The sequence below is a fragment of the Mus caroli genome, chromosome 14 (assembly GCF_900094665.2).
Source record: "Mus caroli chromosome 14, CAROLI_EIJ_v1.1, whole genome shotgun sequence".
NCBI lineage: Eukaryota > Metazoa > Chordata > Mammalia > Rodentia > Muridae > Mus > Mus caroli.
This window is the reverse complement of record NC_034583.1, coordinates 68,864,546-68,882,876: the sequence shown is the minus strand read 5'-3', so window position 1 is coordinate 68,882,876 and position 18,331 is coordinate 68,864,546. Positions and strand designations below refer to the sequence as shown.

Below are 18,331 nucleotides of genomic sequence, written 5' to 3'. Positions count from 1 at the left end.
ATGACAAATGCCAAGGCAGCCATGGCCTCATCTTGTCCCAAGGCACACACAACCAATGACCAACTTACAAAGAGATAATGGCTGTTCACCCATCTTCCCAGGGGACCACAACCTTGGTCTTGTCTGAGATTGAATGGCAGGCCAGTTTTTCCTTCTGCCCAATCCTATGGCACTTCTCCCCTTCCAGAGGTGCCCATCCCAAGAGCATCCCTCAACAAATCTGCTAGACTCACATCCACATCTCAGCATCTCTGTGCGGAGCCAGCAGCCATGGCAACCATCACTCAGTGCTTTTGCTTCTTTCACAGGCTCTACTGGCATAGGTCAGGCACAATTCATACGTGAACTGAATTATTTTAATGCTAGTTAAAGCAGAGGGTTTCTATAGATAAACCAGCCCATCTTTGCCTATGTTATGAAAATATAATAACACATGAGGCCCCAATGGTTTATGCAGATGCTTCTTTAAACCTATCTCTGAACTGTGAATAGGCAGCTTCCTCGGGGTCAGCCTTTCCAGACAGTGGCCCCACTGCAGGGCAGGGAGAGGGGAGCTTTTAGGACAGTTCATAGTTGGCAACTGAGTGAGTTGGTGCATAAAAGTCCAGTTGTTCCAGCCACATCTGGGGCACCTCCGATGGTCCACATTTGTTTCTAGTACAAGTTCAGTCATGACTTTGTCTAGCCCACATCACAGCTGCACGACGTCCTAAACCAAGTCCTGTGTCTCCCTCCATCTCCCTTGAACCCCAGATTTACTCTCTGCATTTGCACCTGGATACGTCAACTTCCACCACTATATAACTAACACCTCCTTTCCAAGGACAGCTTGCTGGGTGCCTGCTTAACAAACAAAGTGTGCTTGGGCACTGGCCATCAGGGACAGCTAACTCTTCCTCTGGGATAATGTGGAGAAAAGATTTGGTGTTGTCACTCTTAAGCACAACAAGTGATTTCATAGTGACCTTGGCCTCAATTAGAGAGACTTCTAAAGCCAGGAAGTCACCATTTAGTGCAGTCAACAGAAAATATGAGCCGTTTTCGTGCAAGTGAATATAAGTAAGCCCTGAGCATCCTACCACATGACATATGAAGAAAGAGCCTAATTGCTCTGTTGCAATGACTGTAACATTAATGACACGCTGTGTGAATCTTCAGCTATTAAATAGTTATTATCTGATAACATGTTTTAAATTTGAAATAAATATTTTGGAGTTAATGGAATAAAAGACGTGAAATGGAACAGTTCATGAAAAATCAAGTGCTCCGTTCATGAGAGAGTTGGTAAAACTATAAATTCCCAACTGCTCACTCTACTCATCGTGTTCCCCCAGGAGACGTGACATCATTAACCACATGATATCCAGGAGATAGGAATCTTCTTAAGTTCAGTGTCTGCTTTCAGTGACACAGAACAGGAACATGGTGGAAAGTGGAAAGTGTGGCATTTTGTTTTGGTCAACTCAGTCACAGAAGTTTGGTCAACTCTTACTTGATTCTCTAAATAATTTTATTTTTTGTTTCTTATGCATGAGGAAGTGAAATTAATAGATTTTAGGACACAACACCAAAATAATAGTAACTTGACATATGGACTATTCTAAGCTGAAGGAAACTAGGGAAAACTTGAGAAGCAGGAAGGTCACTGCCCTCTTTCCCTCTTCTCCTTGCTGCAGGACTCTGGTTTAGCAAGGGTTTTCTGATCCCTCCCGGAAGCAGGTGGTAAGACCCTCTGTATAAGGTGCCTTCTCGACACTTGGGAAAAAAAAGAGAAGTTCTCCTCTCTATAGTCACAGAGAATCTAACAGACAGACCTTGCAAAATAAACTGTGGCAAATCTATGGACCCGAAAGGATCTTAGGATTTGGTGTGATGCAATAGCATTCATTTCCATAGCAATGCAGGGATGCTCCGTGGGCATCCAAAGAGCGCAGTCACTGAGAAATATGCAATCGTTGCACACAGTTAAACTAAGCTACATATTTCTTTGTGTGAAAAATTTAAATTCAAACACAAGGCAATAGCATGTCTTCATTCTTCACTGTCTGCTTGTTATAGAATTTTGGAATCAATTGAATATTTGAATAAATAATTATTTTTAGAAAATCTATCTAAATGCCCTACAATGCTACTGAATGTTTTTGAAAATGAGCTTGGGTCATCTTTATTCAAAACAGAAATGTTTTATAAACATTTCCAATGAGTTAAAAGCCATTTCTTTTGCCTTTTTAGATGCCCCAATAATTGAGATTATTAGATAACAAGGTTGAAAAGCAGCAAGACACTAAAATGCATCCCTACTGCCAAAAGGCAAATTAAAATAAATTCAGTAATGGATCTAATTGGTTTTTATTTGCAATTTATGAATTAGAGTAGTCTCTACAAAGCAGGGCAGCAGCTCCTCTGGAGGGATAGCTGAACATGGGCTTTGTAATATAATAGCAAAGAAACAGAATACAGGAGATCTGATTGGTTGACTCTGGTTACATTTCAGTAAGCAACGAAGCAAAAAGGAGTTCCTTGTTTGCAGTGACAAGAAAATCCGTGTTGTAAGCTGGATTGTTTTGGAACCTGCTTCATTAAAGTTTTGGTTTAATTGAGCGCCACTTGGCATGAGAGATTCCATCTTGTTGGAGCTCACTCTGAAACCTTGCCCTGTCTTAATGACACAAAACCTAGAAAGTAATTCATTCCCTGTTAAAACTCTGCAATTAGCTTTAGAAGATCTTAATTTCTGGGGATATTTTTTTTCTTTTAAACAAACTGACCACTGAGAGCTAAAAAAAAAAATAAAAAACTCCACAAGACGTCATCAGAAATGTAGTCAGGTCTGGATCTCAAAAATATTCTTGTTGTCCGTTCCATTTGTTTGCAGAGTAGGTCTAGGTGGGAGGAACGGAGGTTAAGGTAGAATGCCAGAGTGCTGTGGCTCTGGATGGCATCCAGACAGATTTCATTTAGGAAATAAGTGGGGCAGGTCCACAGCCTGCAAGCTGAGCTAGAATATCTGATAGGATGGCATGTCAGCTCTCCTAATTATTCTTTTGTCACGTGTGTCCTCTGAGAATCCCGAATCTAGGTACCCATAGACTACATTTCTCTTCTCAGGGAATATCAGCAGGGCTTACTATCCCAGTACCACAGTGAGTGCCACACCCATTGGAGGCTTGGAGTAAAACTCACTGCTGTGATTTCTAACTTTGCCCCTGGTGTGTAGACAGACATTTTTAATTAATGCTCTTAAGTTATATGACTGGGGCACAGTAGAGAACAACTAAATCTTGCAAAATATAAATTAGGCAAAAAAATGAATATGCAAAATTAATTGAGCAAGTAAAATAGTGTTTGGAGAAAGATCCTCTGAGTAGAGGTTTAAATGTTCGCACCCTTGACAATAAATTAGAACTGAGACTATCATGTACTTACCACGGCTGTACTAATCCAATCAAGTGTGGTAGCAGCAGCTCATACTCAGACAAGCTCTGCTCTATAGAGCGGGTCAATCAGAGGCTCATTTCAAATAGATGGGCCAGAAACAACAACTTTGAAGAGAATTCAGATTTGACACAGCAAGACCACAGTAACTGGAAAATCACATTCTTAAGATACAATGATGTGATAGTTCACAACAAGTGTATTTTTTTTTAAAAAAATTAAAAGTGGTGATAATTCTAAACTTTTCAATGTTTGGTTTTCAATATAGAGAATTTTTCTTTCTTTTTTCTTTTCTATTTTCTTTTTCTTTTTCTTTTTCTTTTTTTTTTTTTTTTTTTTGAGACAGGGTTTTTCTGTGTAGCCTTGGCTGTCCTGGAACTCACTCTGTAGACCAGGCTGGCCTTGAACTCAGAAATCCGCCTGCCTCTGCCTCCCAAGTGCTGGGATTAAAGGCGTGTGCCACCACCGCCCAGCAGTGGTTTTGTTTTTTTGTTTGTTTGTTTTTTCGAGACAGGGTTTCTCTGTGTAGCCTTGGCTGTCCTGGAACTCACTCTGTAGACCAGGCTGGCCTTGAACTCAGAAATCCGCCTGCCTCTGCCTCCCAAGTTCTGGGATTAAAAGCGTGTGCCACCACACCCAGTAATATAGAGAAATTTTAAGTTTATCTTGATGAACACAGATATATATTATTTTTTTAAGGATGGTAGAGTTTTTTGTTTTTGTTTTTGTTTTTTGAGGCAGTGCTGGAATATGACTAATTTATCAATCCATCATTACAACTGAAACTAAGTTATCAATTCATATGTACTCAAAGATGATTAGGGCTAGTTTTAATGTCTCCTTCCACTCTCAAAGGTATCCTGGCTTGAAATACAAATACTTTGGTCATCCTGGCTGCAGAGTCATCAGGCACCCCACACTCGAAACAAAATAAGAGCTTTTTGGTTTCCCTTTCTGGGGAAAGTACCATTGCTGAGCATTGATAGTCAGGAAACTGCCCTTGTCCTCAAGGTGAACTTATAAATGGGGTCAGAGGTGCCACCTGTTGTCAGACTTTTCTCTTTCCCACCCTTCATCTCTTATGCACACTCATATGCACATTTATATGCACAGGCAGGTACACACACACACACACACACACACACACGACTAAGAATAGAAATTGTCGCTACAAACAAGGATTAAGGTTATGTGGTTCACAAGCAACGTGTGCAGAAAAGCTAAAGATGGCAGGCCTGATGGACCCAAGACTAGGTGTACAAGAGAATCAGGGAGGAGAAAGGAAGGGGGAAGATAGAAGAGAGGGAAAAGAAGGACAAAGAGAAAAACAATCTACATCTGTCAATTACCCAGACTTGCCCAAGGACTCTGCTGTCATTTCCATTCAGTTGCTTAAATATTTTCTGTCCCCTAGATATCATATCTACTGTTCCTGCAAAGCATCCTGGCTTTCTTTCTATCTTTCTCTCTCTCTTTCTCTCTCTCTTTCTTTCCTTCTTTTTCTTTTTCTTTTTTTCTTATAATAATAGCATTTTTTTTTCTTTTTCATTATTTTTAGTAAGTATGCAAAGTACTGGATTTCAGTGTGACCTTTTCTTAACTATTACATGTTGGCCCTTTCTGTCTTCCTACCCATCCTGATCATCCTCATCTTCTGTCCAAATAGTCCTTCTTTCTGCTTTATGCCACGGGTCTCACACCATCACCCTTTCACTCTTCTCCTATCTCTTGGATCTCTTCCTCCCTGGCTGATGGCTGCCTTTCTACTTCCATGTCCTAGTCCACATATGAGATTAAAGTAGACACCATCTTCTGACTCTAGGTCATTTTACCTAACACAATGACCTCCACTTCCATCCATTTTCCGGCAGATGTCATAACTTCATTTTTCTTTATGGCTTAACAAGATTCCTTTGTGTATATACAGCACATCTTTATCCATTTGTCTACTCCTCTCCTAAAAGGTATTCTTTTCTGTGCTCTTATGATGGAGACCCTACTGCTTTCTCCTCCGTGTTTGGCATTCGTTAAGAGTCTGCTGTGCTGGCTTGATGAACAAGAGCTTCATGAGTCTGTGCTTGTTTTAAAATGTTCGTATTTCTTCATCAGCTTTCAAAGATACCACAATCTTGCAGTTATTTGCTTTGGGGACTTGAAATACAGCATCCAGTACTCCTTGGCCTTGAGCATGCTTGTATGTTTGGCTCTGTAGGAGAGTTGGCATTGCTTTCTTTACAGTCTTGAGGATTGGTGCTTTGTCATCATATCTATTTGCGGGTTCTGAGGGCCTCTTGAAGTTACATGTCTGTGTCTTTCACTAGATCAGGGAAAATCTCTGCTATGATTTTTTAATAGGTTCCCTATGCCTTCAGTTTTTTACTTCAGCCTCTCCTTGCATCCTGCAGATTCTTGGGTTTGATCTCCTGATCACATCTGAGGGCTCATGAATATTGTGGCTATTTATGTACGTTTCTCTCTCTTTTTCTTTCTTTCTTTCTCCCTTTCTTTCTCGGAGTCATAATATAGCATTCTCTTCACCTTATCTTCCATTCTGGACATTCTTGCTTTGTTCAATCAGGTCTATCAAAGTATCAACTTCAAAACCTATTTCTTTTTCTCCCAAGATTCAGCTCAAACATCATCCTCTACTGTACTAGAGATGATCTATACCTCTCCTGTGGACACCAGCTGTCCCCAGAAAGCCCACATTCCATGTGCTATTTATACCTGCCTTGTTGAACCTATTCTTTTCAACAAGCTATGTGATTTACATAGATATCATTCTAATTGTTATGTGCCTCTCTTCCAACACTAAAAGTTTCACTTGGGTAGGACTTATGTTTCATGGAATGCTGTATCCCCACTACTTGGAAGTATTCCCAGCACATGCTCACACATATCATATCATATCATATCATGGAAAATAAAATTTCCCAGCCCAGAAAAGACTTTTCTCTAAGATAGAAGAGAATTTAAATAATGTTATTGACTAAGAACCAGAAAAATCTTTAGCAGAAAAATCTGCTTAAAAAAAAAAAAAGGCTCATTTGTTGACAGCTAAGTGGATACAGTCCCCACCACATTGTGTAGATTACTGATCTGCAGTCAGGACTTCCAGAGCTTGAGCTGTCTTCTGACACAAATTTAAAGTCTGTCTTCCTTAATGATGCATTTCAAAGAGATGGTTCCTGAGTCCTGAAGGAAGCACTTTTGACTGCGAGGCAGGCCGGATGTGTGTTTACAGACGTTTGCACACGGAAAGCAACAGTGAGACATGTTTTGACAGAAGGCAGAGTGGGGACATGTCTCCCAGATTTTAATAAGGCCAATCGTGACTTTCACTTCTACTTTGAAACCGTTTTTACCCTTTCTGAACTTGATGTTTGGTGACTAAACAAATAACTGAATTCAAGCGCTCATGAGCAAAAACTGTCATGCTTAAAGTTTTCCTGCGCAAGACCAGCACAGTGGCTGTGGAAAGGAGAGAGAGGAGAGACTGATTCCGACAGCCATAAAGCCATCTCTACATTAAGGACTTGAAATATTAAGGAAGAGAATAACGTGTGTGGCAGATGAGGTGAGCTTGTTATGAATTCTTGAATAGCCACAAAACATCTCTAAACACACATCCGTGAATCAGCCAAGGGTTGGCCTCGAGACCCAGAGCCCTTTCTGACTCTGAATTCTCTAATTCCTGCCGCACAACATTTGTATTTCTTCCTTTCCCATCAGGCAGAGCTGTTCCTGCTTAGCTGGGTAAACCCGTGCAGTGTTTTCTCTCACACCCGCTCTACAATTCATCCACAGCCAGAAACTCAGGCTCATTTGCAGGGGACGCATGCTCTTGCATAATCTCTTCGCCCATCTCGAGCTTCAATTTTCTCTTAACAATGTTCAGACTACCCTATTTGGTCCAGAGATCACTCTCCTTGACAGAGAAGACAGGAGCAAATGGAAGAAAAGGAGTTCTGCTTTTTTGTGTCATCCATCAACATCACTCTGTTTGTCCTCGAGCAGCTGGCCCCTTCCTTGTTCCTGCTCTGAACTTAAGAGCCCTCCACTGTCCTGAGCCTTTTCCCTCAAATGCTTCTGTTTATTCTGCCCTTTGCGCCTGATCTCTCTCTCTCTCTCTCTCTCTCTCTCTCTTGCTCTCTCGCTCTCGCTCTCTCACTCTCTCTTGCTCTCTCACGCTTTCCTGTCTGTCTCTGTGTCCCTTTAATGTGTGTGTGTGTGTGTGTGTGTGTGTGTATGTGTGTGTTGGGGGGAGGGGTACACACACCTATGTATGTGCCCACAGAGGCTGGAGCCATGTGCTAAGTTCCTGTTCTACCACTCTCCTCCTTACTCCTTTGTGATAGAATCTCTCCTACTGGATCTGGGAATCGCCATTTTCTGTCTGGGCTGGCAGTCAGCAAGCCCCTGCAATTCTCTTGTCTGCCCTCCATAGCACTGGGGATATAGGTTCATATGGCCACACCCAGTTTTTACATGGGCACTGTGGATGGAACTTAGGGGCCTACGCTTGCACAGTCGGTGCTCTTACCAAGACTGCCATCCCCTTAGATCTCCCGATTTCTTTTCCACACTATCATTGGCAACCTATTTCTACTTTTTGGCACATGGAGTTTCTTGATGGCATGTGAAGGAATCTGGTTCTCAATGTCTCCCCAGCATATGGACGGCCAAGGCGGAAGTATAACTTCATAGGTACTATAAAAATAGAATGGATTCTTTTTCAACCCTAATGAAAAACAAAGCTATGTCACTGAAAGAGAATAGATATAACTGGAGAAAACTATATAAATGAATTAAGCTGACCTCAGAAATATAAGTATTGCATTTTCTCATTTATGGTTATTAGATTTTCTTTTCTGCCTGTGCAAATCTCAAAGTAATTATTGCCTCCACCAAATGCCAGTCCTTCCCATTATCCATCGAAGCAGGGTGTGAGAACCAAGACCAGTCAGTCCTTTCTGACAGTGGTGGATGGTTGTGAAAAGTGTCTGTGGTGGGCTGTGGATCTTGGAAGTGCAGTTCCTGCCAAGGAGGAGGGAGACTCCCGAGGCCTCCATGTGCACGTGGCAGGTGGTCTGTAAAGCTGTGAGCGCCGTGGAGAGCAGCCCGTGTCGTAAGGACAGGATCCCTGCACTCAGCACTAACTCAGAAATTCCCGGGCCATTCTTCCACCTTGCCTTCATGCTGACTGAAAAGCATTTATTGTATCAACACGTGGGAAGACTGTCCTGTGTGGAAGACAAGGAAGAGATTTATCCAAGGATTCAACACTAGTGAACAACAAGGCAAGATCCCTGTTATCACCCAGATGCTCAAGAGACTCTACTTCCTCTTCCAAAGGGTTACTGCTCACCACCCATATCAGTGGAAGGACAGGCCCTCCCAGCATCCTTTACATATACCAGTGTGCAAAGCTAGCCCCTTAACTTATGTTAGTGGCTGCCCAAAGCAGGTCCACGGTTATTCCAACTGTCCAGTGTAGTCTGATATTCTTAGACTGAGAGTCCCTCTATCATTGACTGTCACATAGAGTTGGCATGCCAACTGTAAGAAACTCCAAGAACATTAAAGCTCTTTTCCAGGGTGTGTCTCCTGTCCTGCAACAACTTATCCCCAACTTCACACTCAGCAACAACCACAGTGGTTTGGGGGTTCTCTCTCTCTCTCTCTTACTTCCTTCCTTTCTCCAACACACTCCTGCACCCACATCTTCTATACAGTATGCTTTCTTCCAGTTCCTTGTACCAACCAACACCATACTTATTTCTTCCCACCGATGGCAGCTTTATTCCTGGAACCAGCTCATTCATTCATCAAGTGCTGTCTGCATGGCTAGAATGAGCTGGACATCAGACATAATACACCTGGAGGTAAAGTACTGAACAAGGTGGAGTGGCGCTTTTAGATACTTTGGTCTTTGGAGTTCTTCTTGACTGAATCCTCTTCTCCTCAGAGTTGCACCTCATGGTCCTGTCGCCATCAAGGAATTCACATATAAAATCCACCTCGGACTTGCCGCTCTCTCTCCACATCTAGCTATCCACAGTGCTCTGTGCTTTTCCACCTTACAGAGTCCACATGGGAACTCCCCTCTCTCCAAGTTCATCCTAGTGACCAATGTTCTCTATTTCGACTGAGAACATTGTAGAATTCTCTTTCCGACTGTCTTTAAAGTAATGGGGCATGGGAACAAGAAAATTTAACTGGAGTAAATGATCATGTACATGATGAAATTCATTATTGTGTATAAATAATACATGATAGTAATAAAAAAGTAGAGACGGCCATATAATTTGTTCTGACTAATGGAATGTAAGGAACAGGGATATTCTTTCGTGTGGCTCAGTAGGTAAAACTGCTAGCTATGTAAGCCCAATGACCTGAAGTGAATCTCCTGAACACATGTAAACAAGCCATATGTGGTGGCACAGATCTATAATCTCAGCACTCCTCTAAGGAGATGGCAGCACAGGCAGGAGGATTTCCAAGGCTCACGGGTCAGCTAGCCTGGGGTATTTAGTGCAACAGGAGACAAGAGACCCCACCTCAACAAAGTGAATGATGAGAACAGACTCCCAAAGGTTACTCCCTGACTTCCACCCCCACCTTCCCAGTCACACACACACACACACACGGCATGTGTCTACTTTCATCCATGTATACACTTACAAAAGTATATTAACAGAAATTGCACGTATTAGCTGGACATGATGGCACACACATACACATGCATGTACACACACACACACACACACACACACACACACACACATCTCCAGCTATTCTAGGCTGAGGCAGGCACTTCAGTGGAGCTCCTGAGTTGGGAACCAGCGTGAATAACAAAGTAAGACGCTGTCTCAACAACAACAAAGTGTATTCTGGCCTAAGGAAAGTGCTCCATTGCCTGGTGGGAGACACTGCTAATGTGTTCTGCTGTAGGGCAAGTACAGCAGGAGGAGGAGCCTTGCTCTGGCCATGTCCCTGAGCATCTGGGTGAAACTAGCTTTGCTCCTATATTCTTGCATTGTCATATGGATAATAAACAAAGTATTAAGACACTCAGAGATATGGGATTGTTTATTGTGGCCACTTATGGCTGGCTATCTTATCCCAACAGCTCCAGATTCTCAATTTAGCTCGGATCACTTTCTTTTATGTCTTCTTATTCATATTCATATTTAACACAAAGTAGAATGTAAATCTTTTAATGTTGATTTCTGAGTGATTTTAATTCAAAATGTTCAATGGCAAACATTTCTCTTGTGTTTCTTCTCTTCTTCTGAAGCTATGTTTCATTCTAACACAACTCTGGTTTCTAGGACATAAGCACTACCCAATTTCTAACTAGTGTATACTCTGCTGGTGGTCACTGGCTTAGCATTTTGTGGAGAACAAAAGTCACTTTCTCAACAGCTCGGCTGCAGCCTATTATCTTTGGGGACCAATAGAAAAGCTACTCTACCACATGGCAAGCATCTGAGCAGCCAGCAAAGCCAAGGGGCTGTGACAAATTAGCTGACTGGCCGCTGTCTGTGCTGCAGTGCAGGTCTTCCTGCATCTTCTGTCCCAGCAGATGGCACAAAATCATGACGATAAATGTAATGAAAGTGTCTCTCCATTTGCCTTAAAGAAAAACAACAACAACTTACATCTGAGACTGTAAGTCTGTGAACAGAAAAAAGAAAAACAAAACAAGCCCCCTCCACAAGCCTCTATGATGCTTTTAAAAACCACTGTAGAACAACAGTATATTTAAAAAAGAAAAGCATTCCTAAACAGATCATGTTCCTTAAAAATAAAATGGCTGCAACCCTATAGGTAGAACAACAATATGAACTAACCAGTACCCCCAGAGCCTGTGTCTTTAGCTGCATATGTAGCAGAAGATGACCTAGTTGGTCATCATTGGGAAGAGAGGCCCCTTGGTCTTGCAAACTTTATATGCCTCAGTACAGGGGAAACCAGTACAGAGAGTGGGTGGGTAGGAGAGCAAGGTGGGGGAAGGGTATAAGGGACTTTGGGGATAGCATTAGAAATGTAAATGAAGAAAATATCTAATAAAAAACTGGCCTGAAGTACAGTTATTCTCTGCACTCCTAATAGTTACTTATAGGTAATTTTTTCACCTCATGTGTACTACATAGCACCCAAGATTACTCTATGCACATCAGGGCAAAGCTGGTTCCTATGTGCTTAGTCCCAGTTAGAGACAAGGAGTCTACAGCCTTCTTTCTATCTTCTTCCATCTACTAACACAGTGCTGATCCTGGCAGCCAGGTTCCCATGGGCACCTTTTCTTGGGATTAAATAGGTCTATCTAATCACTACCCATCTGTTTAATGCCTGCAATTTACAGTCAAGTGTAGACGTGGTGTCTGTGGTTACCTGCCTCCTGAACTCAATTATTTATTTTATCATGGATTATCATAAAATTTTGACTTTCAACCTGAATTTCTCATATTTGTACCTGTCAAGTATTTTATTGGAGGGAGGTATATCTGTACTTACTATAATGACAATATAATTTCCCACTGATACTTTTTGAAAGACAACCAACTTGTAGGCTTCACCTAGTGTTTTGTAAAACAAAATCATTTCAAAGGAAAATTTTCTGTGTGCCTGCAATTCCTGGATTGAATGGAGGAAGCCGCAGCTGAATCATGGACTCAAGGGCAACCTCGACTACATAGCAGGGCCAGCCTCAACTACCCAGCGCCATGCCTCAAGAAACCAAGAGATAGAAGCATAGCACAGTGCTTAGAGCACGTGCCAAGAATACCCAAGGCCTTGGTTCAATAGGCAGCACTAAACAGGGAATGTGAAGACCATAACAAATGTGTCTCTGGTATAAGAATGCAAAAGTTAATAAATAATAAGCACAGAATGCTGTGTTAGATCAGGAATGAGATGATTTACCCTGTGTCACTCATAACTAGATTTACAAGACAGATGGTGGCATCTTTTGCTTTGTTTGAGGGCCACCAGGCCAAGTGTTGACTGGTACATTTTTTAAACCAATCAAATGAATACCAAGAAGAAATAAAAGAAAAAAAGAGTAGTATATTGAAATAGAGATAGATTTCTGACACCATTAATTTTAGTGCTAAAATCCCCATAAAAATGAGAAGAATATTTGTGAAACCCTGCTTTACCACAAAAGATCTTTGGCAAATCAAATGTGTATACACACACCCAATTCTTCTCTTCAGAAAGCTGAAGCTACTAGCAGTAAGCATGTGGGAAGAACAGGTTAACCTTTTGTTGATAGTTTTAACTCATCTTACAGGCAAAGATTTAGAAGACACTAACTGTACTTGAGAAGGTAGATGTACCGGAGTGCTGCTGTGCTCTGGCAGAGCCTTTTGGAAGAATGTTTTATCATGTACATCAAGACTCCTATGCTACAACCTTAATGCTTATTCCCCCAAAGGATGGCTAATTTCAACTGTCAGTGTGACAGCAGTTAGAGTTACCTTGTTGTGTAGAGTCACCTCTGTGTGTCCATGATGATGTTTCCAGAAAGGTTTAGCTAGTGGGAAGACACACACTAAACATGGGTGGCACCACTTCCTGGATTACAGTCCCAGACTGCATCTAAGGACATGAGCTGAGCAATCGTGTTCATCTCCACCTACTTCCTGACTTTACATACACTATGGCCAGATGCCCCAAACTCTTACCATCATGCCCTCTCACCATAACGAATGCATTCTCCAACCAAAAGTCAAAATCAACCCTTCCTCCCTCTTTCTCTCTTTCCCTCCTTCCCTCCCTCCCTCCATCCTTACCTCCCTCTCTTCACTGAACTTCTTTTGCCAGTCATTTATCACAGTACTGATACAAGGAATTGGCATACTGCTCCACCAAATGTATATGTTCAAATCCCCATCCATACAGTAAAAGCATCAAGAAATCGAGGCTCTAGGAGATGATCAGGTCCCAGGGTAGACTCCATATGAATGGGATCCTTGTCCTACTGAAAAGGCTTATGATAGACCTGTTGCCTCTTCTACATGAAAACATGACAGTAAGGCCATCAGCCAGAAAGTGTTGTCTCCCCAGATGCAGAGTCTGTGAATTCTGTAGTCTTAGAGTTTTAGCCTCCAGTAATATAAGGAATACATATGCTGTTCATAGGCAAGCCAGGCTAAGCAAGCTCCTTAAAGCAGCTTGAATGGATTGTCACCTTACCTCGCATCCTTGTACCACTAGTTCAAACTCTAGGTGCTTAGTCCCAGCCAATCAACCATCTGCACAGTAGCCTTTGATATACATCCATGCCTGGATAAATGAAAGAATGCAGAAGGATATGTAACGAAGTCTAATTACAACCACTTAGCAATGAAACCCAAAGTACCAACCATTTGTTAATTGCTCATCTGTACTGGCCAATATTTATTTCTATAACACGTGAAATTATTTTACAATAATTTGCTTCTTTCCCATTAAAAAAAAAGTTACCCTCAAAGCATAGACATACAGGACTTGAAGATTTCCTATGCAGAGTTACCTTCATATCAAAATGTATTCCAATTGGCTCAACAAGGCTGGTTAAATACATATGGCATGATGGTAGACTATCTCAGGCAGTAGTTTGTGTTCCTTTCCTGGTATTTGCCATCTACATATCTCAAAAAGTTCTTTAAGAAAGATGCTTGCAACCATACATATTCAGAATTTCAGCTGTGAGGTTGTAATTTTCCATACTTGTACTTAAAAAAAAAAAGTAGAACCAGACAGGTGAACAAAATCTGTTGGGGAGTATGGAAAATAAGAAGGAAATTCAGGCCAACTTCCCCAAGAACTTTCAAAATAAGACAGCATCGTTTCCCCTACCCCTGGGTCCACAGTAACTACCACCACCGTGGGGAATACCATTCCTGAATACACACACCAAAACACGTCTGCTAGGGAGCCAGTCTGGCAGGTGTAGCTGAAGTGGCTGCTTGCCACAGCAGTAAAATGTCTGCTGCCACAGCACATTATCAATTGGTTTGGCAGTATTTCCAACACAGGCTGAAGGATTCAGTTTTTTTCATATAAGGCAACAACAAGAGTTTCAAATGGACCAAACATTTCCTATCCATATCCATGCACTCACAGCTTCTGTTAGCAGAGAACAGGGTTGGGGAGGAGTATCTGCATTTGTCTTTTTTATTCTAGAGAAATTGCCAGATCACCATCTGTTCTTTGTCACCTTCACCCCAGCCAATATGGAGCTTTCTGCATGCCACCATTGCCCTAGTTATGTGTCATGGCCCAAGGTTTCAAATCCCAATGTTCCCTGAATATAGAGACTTTAAAAATTAATCTTAATAGAGCATTTGGGAAAACAGATGATCTCTTGCTATGAAGTGTTATTGGTTGCTTAGCAACCCAGAAACTCTATCACCTATTTATCTGCCTAACATCTATCTGTCTGTCTATCTATCTATCTATAATCTATCACCTGCCTATTATATTTGTCTGCTTATAGACAAACAGATAGAATCACTCCTCCAAGCTTTGTTCTATGAAAGACTAGATGCAATGTACCATGGAGGATGGAGAGGTGGTTGTGGGACTGAACTACACTGTATAGAGATCGATATTCTTTTATTCTAGGGATGAACTTGTTCAAGGTCACAGAGACTGAACAGGAAAGCCTATTAAAATAAGTTACACAGAATACAAAAAAGATAAGTTTCCCTCATATGTACAAGTCAGATAGGGGGCTACAGTTGTGTCTAGTTAATTCTTATAAAAAGCACTGGCTTCCCAATAAACAACTTTTTCCATTTTGTAGATCAGGGAGCAATACTAATAAATGTGTAAAGACCGAAGGACGACCTCGTTGTGACTGCTCATTATATTTGATCTATAGGCTGTAAAAATGAGCTCTACAATCAGACTCTTTGAGAGCTTTTCATTAAAAATAAAAATAATAGACCATTCTGCCTGGAAGAGCCCACTGGCTGGGGCAGCCTGACCAACTCGGCCACCACTTAGGCTCACTCAGTCTCAGCACCTCCAGGCAGTCATCCCAATACATACTCCATCTACAAGCAGCTGGACCACGAAGAGGAGCTGGTGCTGCAGAGCCAGAGCCAGGAGCATATCATCATCATAACTACAGATGAAAACCTGAAACATGGCCGAGAACAAAAAAGTCTCAGCAATGGAGTGGTATTTATGGTGCTTCAGACACCAGAATCCTTGAGCCAGACCAATGACTCATGGCAATGCGTATGTGCATGTAGAGATGTAGAGCTGTGTAAGAAAAAAAAAAGCTACATTCCCTGCTGCACTATCCAATGCCACTGGGATGAATGAATTTGTGATGGAGGGGTAGGAAGGATGGAGGAATGAAATGGTGCTTATGCCATGGAGAGAGGCTGAACCACGCTGATGGCTGAGGCCTGAGCTGCTACCATGTTGATGTTCATGACCTATATTGCCACTTAAAGCCATCAGGGTCCAGGGTACTCCTACTACCAATGACAGCCATGCAAATGTCAGTGGTCTGTGCTGCTGCTTGTAGCCATGTTAATGTCCATGGGCCAGGCTGCCACCAGGAACCAGGCTGGTGTCTGCGGTCTGTATTGCTACCAGAGACCATGCTGATGTATTGATGCCAGAGACCTTGTGGAGGTCCATGGTCCATGCTCCTGCCGTTGTATTGATGGCTACAGACTCACAGTTGAGAAGGAGAGACATAGAAGGCTCTGTGATAACCTCTTCCTCCAAATATATACACAACCTAGACAGGAAGGCGTCAAAGAGAACTCTTAAAACTTGTGATAAGGATGTTGAGGTGTAACTCTCCAAGATAGAAGGCTACTGGTGGGGAGAGAATGGGAAAGGACTCACTTTTCCTTAAGGGGCTGGTCGCCAGGAGTTTGACCATGCTCGAGTAACTATATAGACAACACAAGTTGAACTTTGTTTTATTTTTTTATTTTTTGAGGGAAGGCCACAAGGATAGTGGGGCAGACCTGCAAGGACTGGGAAGTAAGAGGGGTTGGGATGTATTATGGGAAAGTGTGGGACGCCTGACTCGCCAGCAAGAAAGACACCACAATAGGATCCTTCTGCACACGTTTATTGGGCTGCGCATTGACTGTGTAGGCGAAAGACAACGAGCCCTGGGCCTCTCACTCTTATATACTATCAGTTCTCATCCACGCACAGCAGGCCACATCGCCTCACCAGGTACGCAGCTTCAGCTAATCAGGGCAGCAGGGGCATTATCTCCACCAAAATGGCTTCGCCAGTAACCTGGTACACCTGCGCAGCTCTCACGATGTTTGTGGTTTATATGAGGAAGTCAGGTGCAAGTCATACGACTTAGCTGCAGTCCCTGGTGCCTTTGGGACTGCTGCCACACATGCTCCCCACAGGAAAGTCCCAATTTATTAATAAAAACAGGATGTTAAAAATGACCCATTTATATAGAAGTAGTTCAGAATTTATTTATACATGTGTCTATGAAAGTATAAGAGATCTTCTTTTGGTCATATTTGTATTCTAGATTTTAAAAAGTAGGAATTTAAGAAGACCCCAAAGTATCCCTAAACCTGCTGTAAGAATCAGTACAGAAAAAAAAAGTCAATTAGAGAGACATAAATCTACAGCATCCAAGCTCTTCGTACCCTGAGTGTCACGTGATTCCCTTTTACCATTTTACTAATATTTCTCTACTTACTCATTTAATAAAAGGCAAGGCAAACTGGGAAAAGATAAGGTAACATTTTTCTGGCAGTAGAGGTTAAACAGGAGTCAGTGATCAGTCTCTGAGAGTCTACACATCACTAATGACGGAGAGAAACTGGTCACCCACAACAGCTTGGTTGAGTGGGTGGGCAGTTGAAATTAAGGAATTAAGACAGATGCCAAATAGAACCGCATTAAGGAAACACATCTCATGAGGGTTTTCAAAGGTCAGCTGATGAAGGCCAGATAGAAGTGACGATTTCTCATATACCCTGAAATAAAAAGAAAACATAAATTAGCACAAACAGCAAAACTAAACCCAGAGCATGTACAATCCAAAATGAAATTCCTGCAGACTGTCTCAGTGTGGCAGGGTAAAGTAACCTTTTTTGTTTTTGAGTGGCTGGGGTCCCAGTGAGATGAGCTTAACTTTTAAGTCATAGTACATTTAATTCGCTGCATGGTCTTCGCTGAGAATGTAATGTCTTATCCAATGACATCTTAGTGGCGGTGCTCTTAGACTCAGGCCAACATGGGTCATGAATATGAGAGTTCATAAATGTTGGCACCTCCACAAGCACAGCAAGGACAGAATGTGAGGCAGAGGAACTGGAATGGAAATGTATTAAGTGGAGTCACGCTGGATTATTTACCAGGAAGATGACTTCTAAGGGGTTCTTGGGGTTGATAGATGGACAGATGAGCTGCTATCTCTGCTGTAATTCAAAGGATCAGCCTTGCATAGTGTTGGAACACACGGCACTTAAGATACAAACAACTGTCGGTTTGTTAGCTCTCTAGGAAATTCAAGAGGTCATGTCAAGTCCTTAACTGTCCTTGAAGACAAAGCATTTAGAGATAATGTTAGCATCCATAGAGTCTTGACTGCTATTGTAACTGAAAATATAATTTACAGTGACTTCCAACATGTTCAACACTCAGTACCATGAAAACTTATATGGAATTTTACAAAATAAAAATGTGTTTTAAAAATATATGAATCGTGCTCGCTTCGGCAGCACATATACTAAAATTGGAACGATACAGAGAAGATTAGCATGGCCCCTGCGCAAGGATGACACGCAAATTCGTGAAGCGTTCCATATTTTTATCTGGCAGATATCTACAGAACATTCTATCCTAAAACAAAAGGATATACCTTCTTCTCAGCACCTCATGGTACCTTCTC

The 18,331-nt window shown here is 41.9% G+C and overlaps 1 protein-coding gene and 1 non-coding gene across 2 annotated transcripts in view; one reads left to right on the top strand and one right to left on the bottom strand.

The window, feature by feature from the left end:
* Window positions 1–17,266: 17,266 nt before the first annotated feature.
* Window positions 17,267–18,331, bottom strand: part of Epsti1 (epithelial stromal interaction 1) — a 96,542-nt gene continuing 95,477 nt past the window's right edge. Inside the window, 1 exon segment of the mRNA XM_021182135.2 lies at window positions 17,267–17,414. Coding sequence (XP_021037794.1) covers window positions 17,406–17,414 — 9 coding nt within the window. The 3' untranslated portion in view covers window positions 17,267–17,405.
* On the top strand, window positions 18,146–18,252 carry LOC115029358. The gene has a single exon (XR_003834910.1). It is a non-coding gene; the product is annotated as a U6 spliceosomal RNA (small nuclear RNA).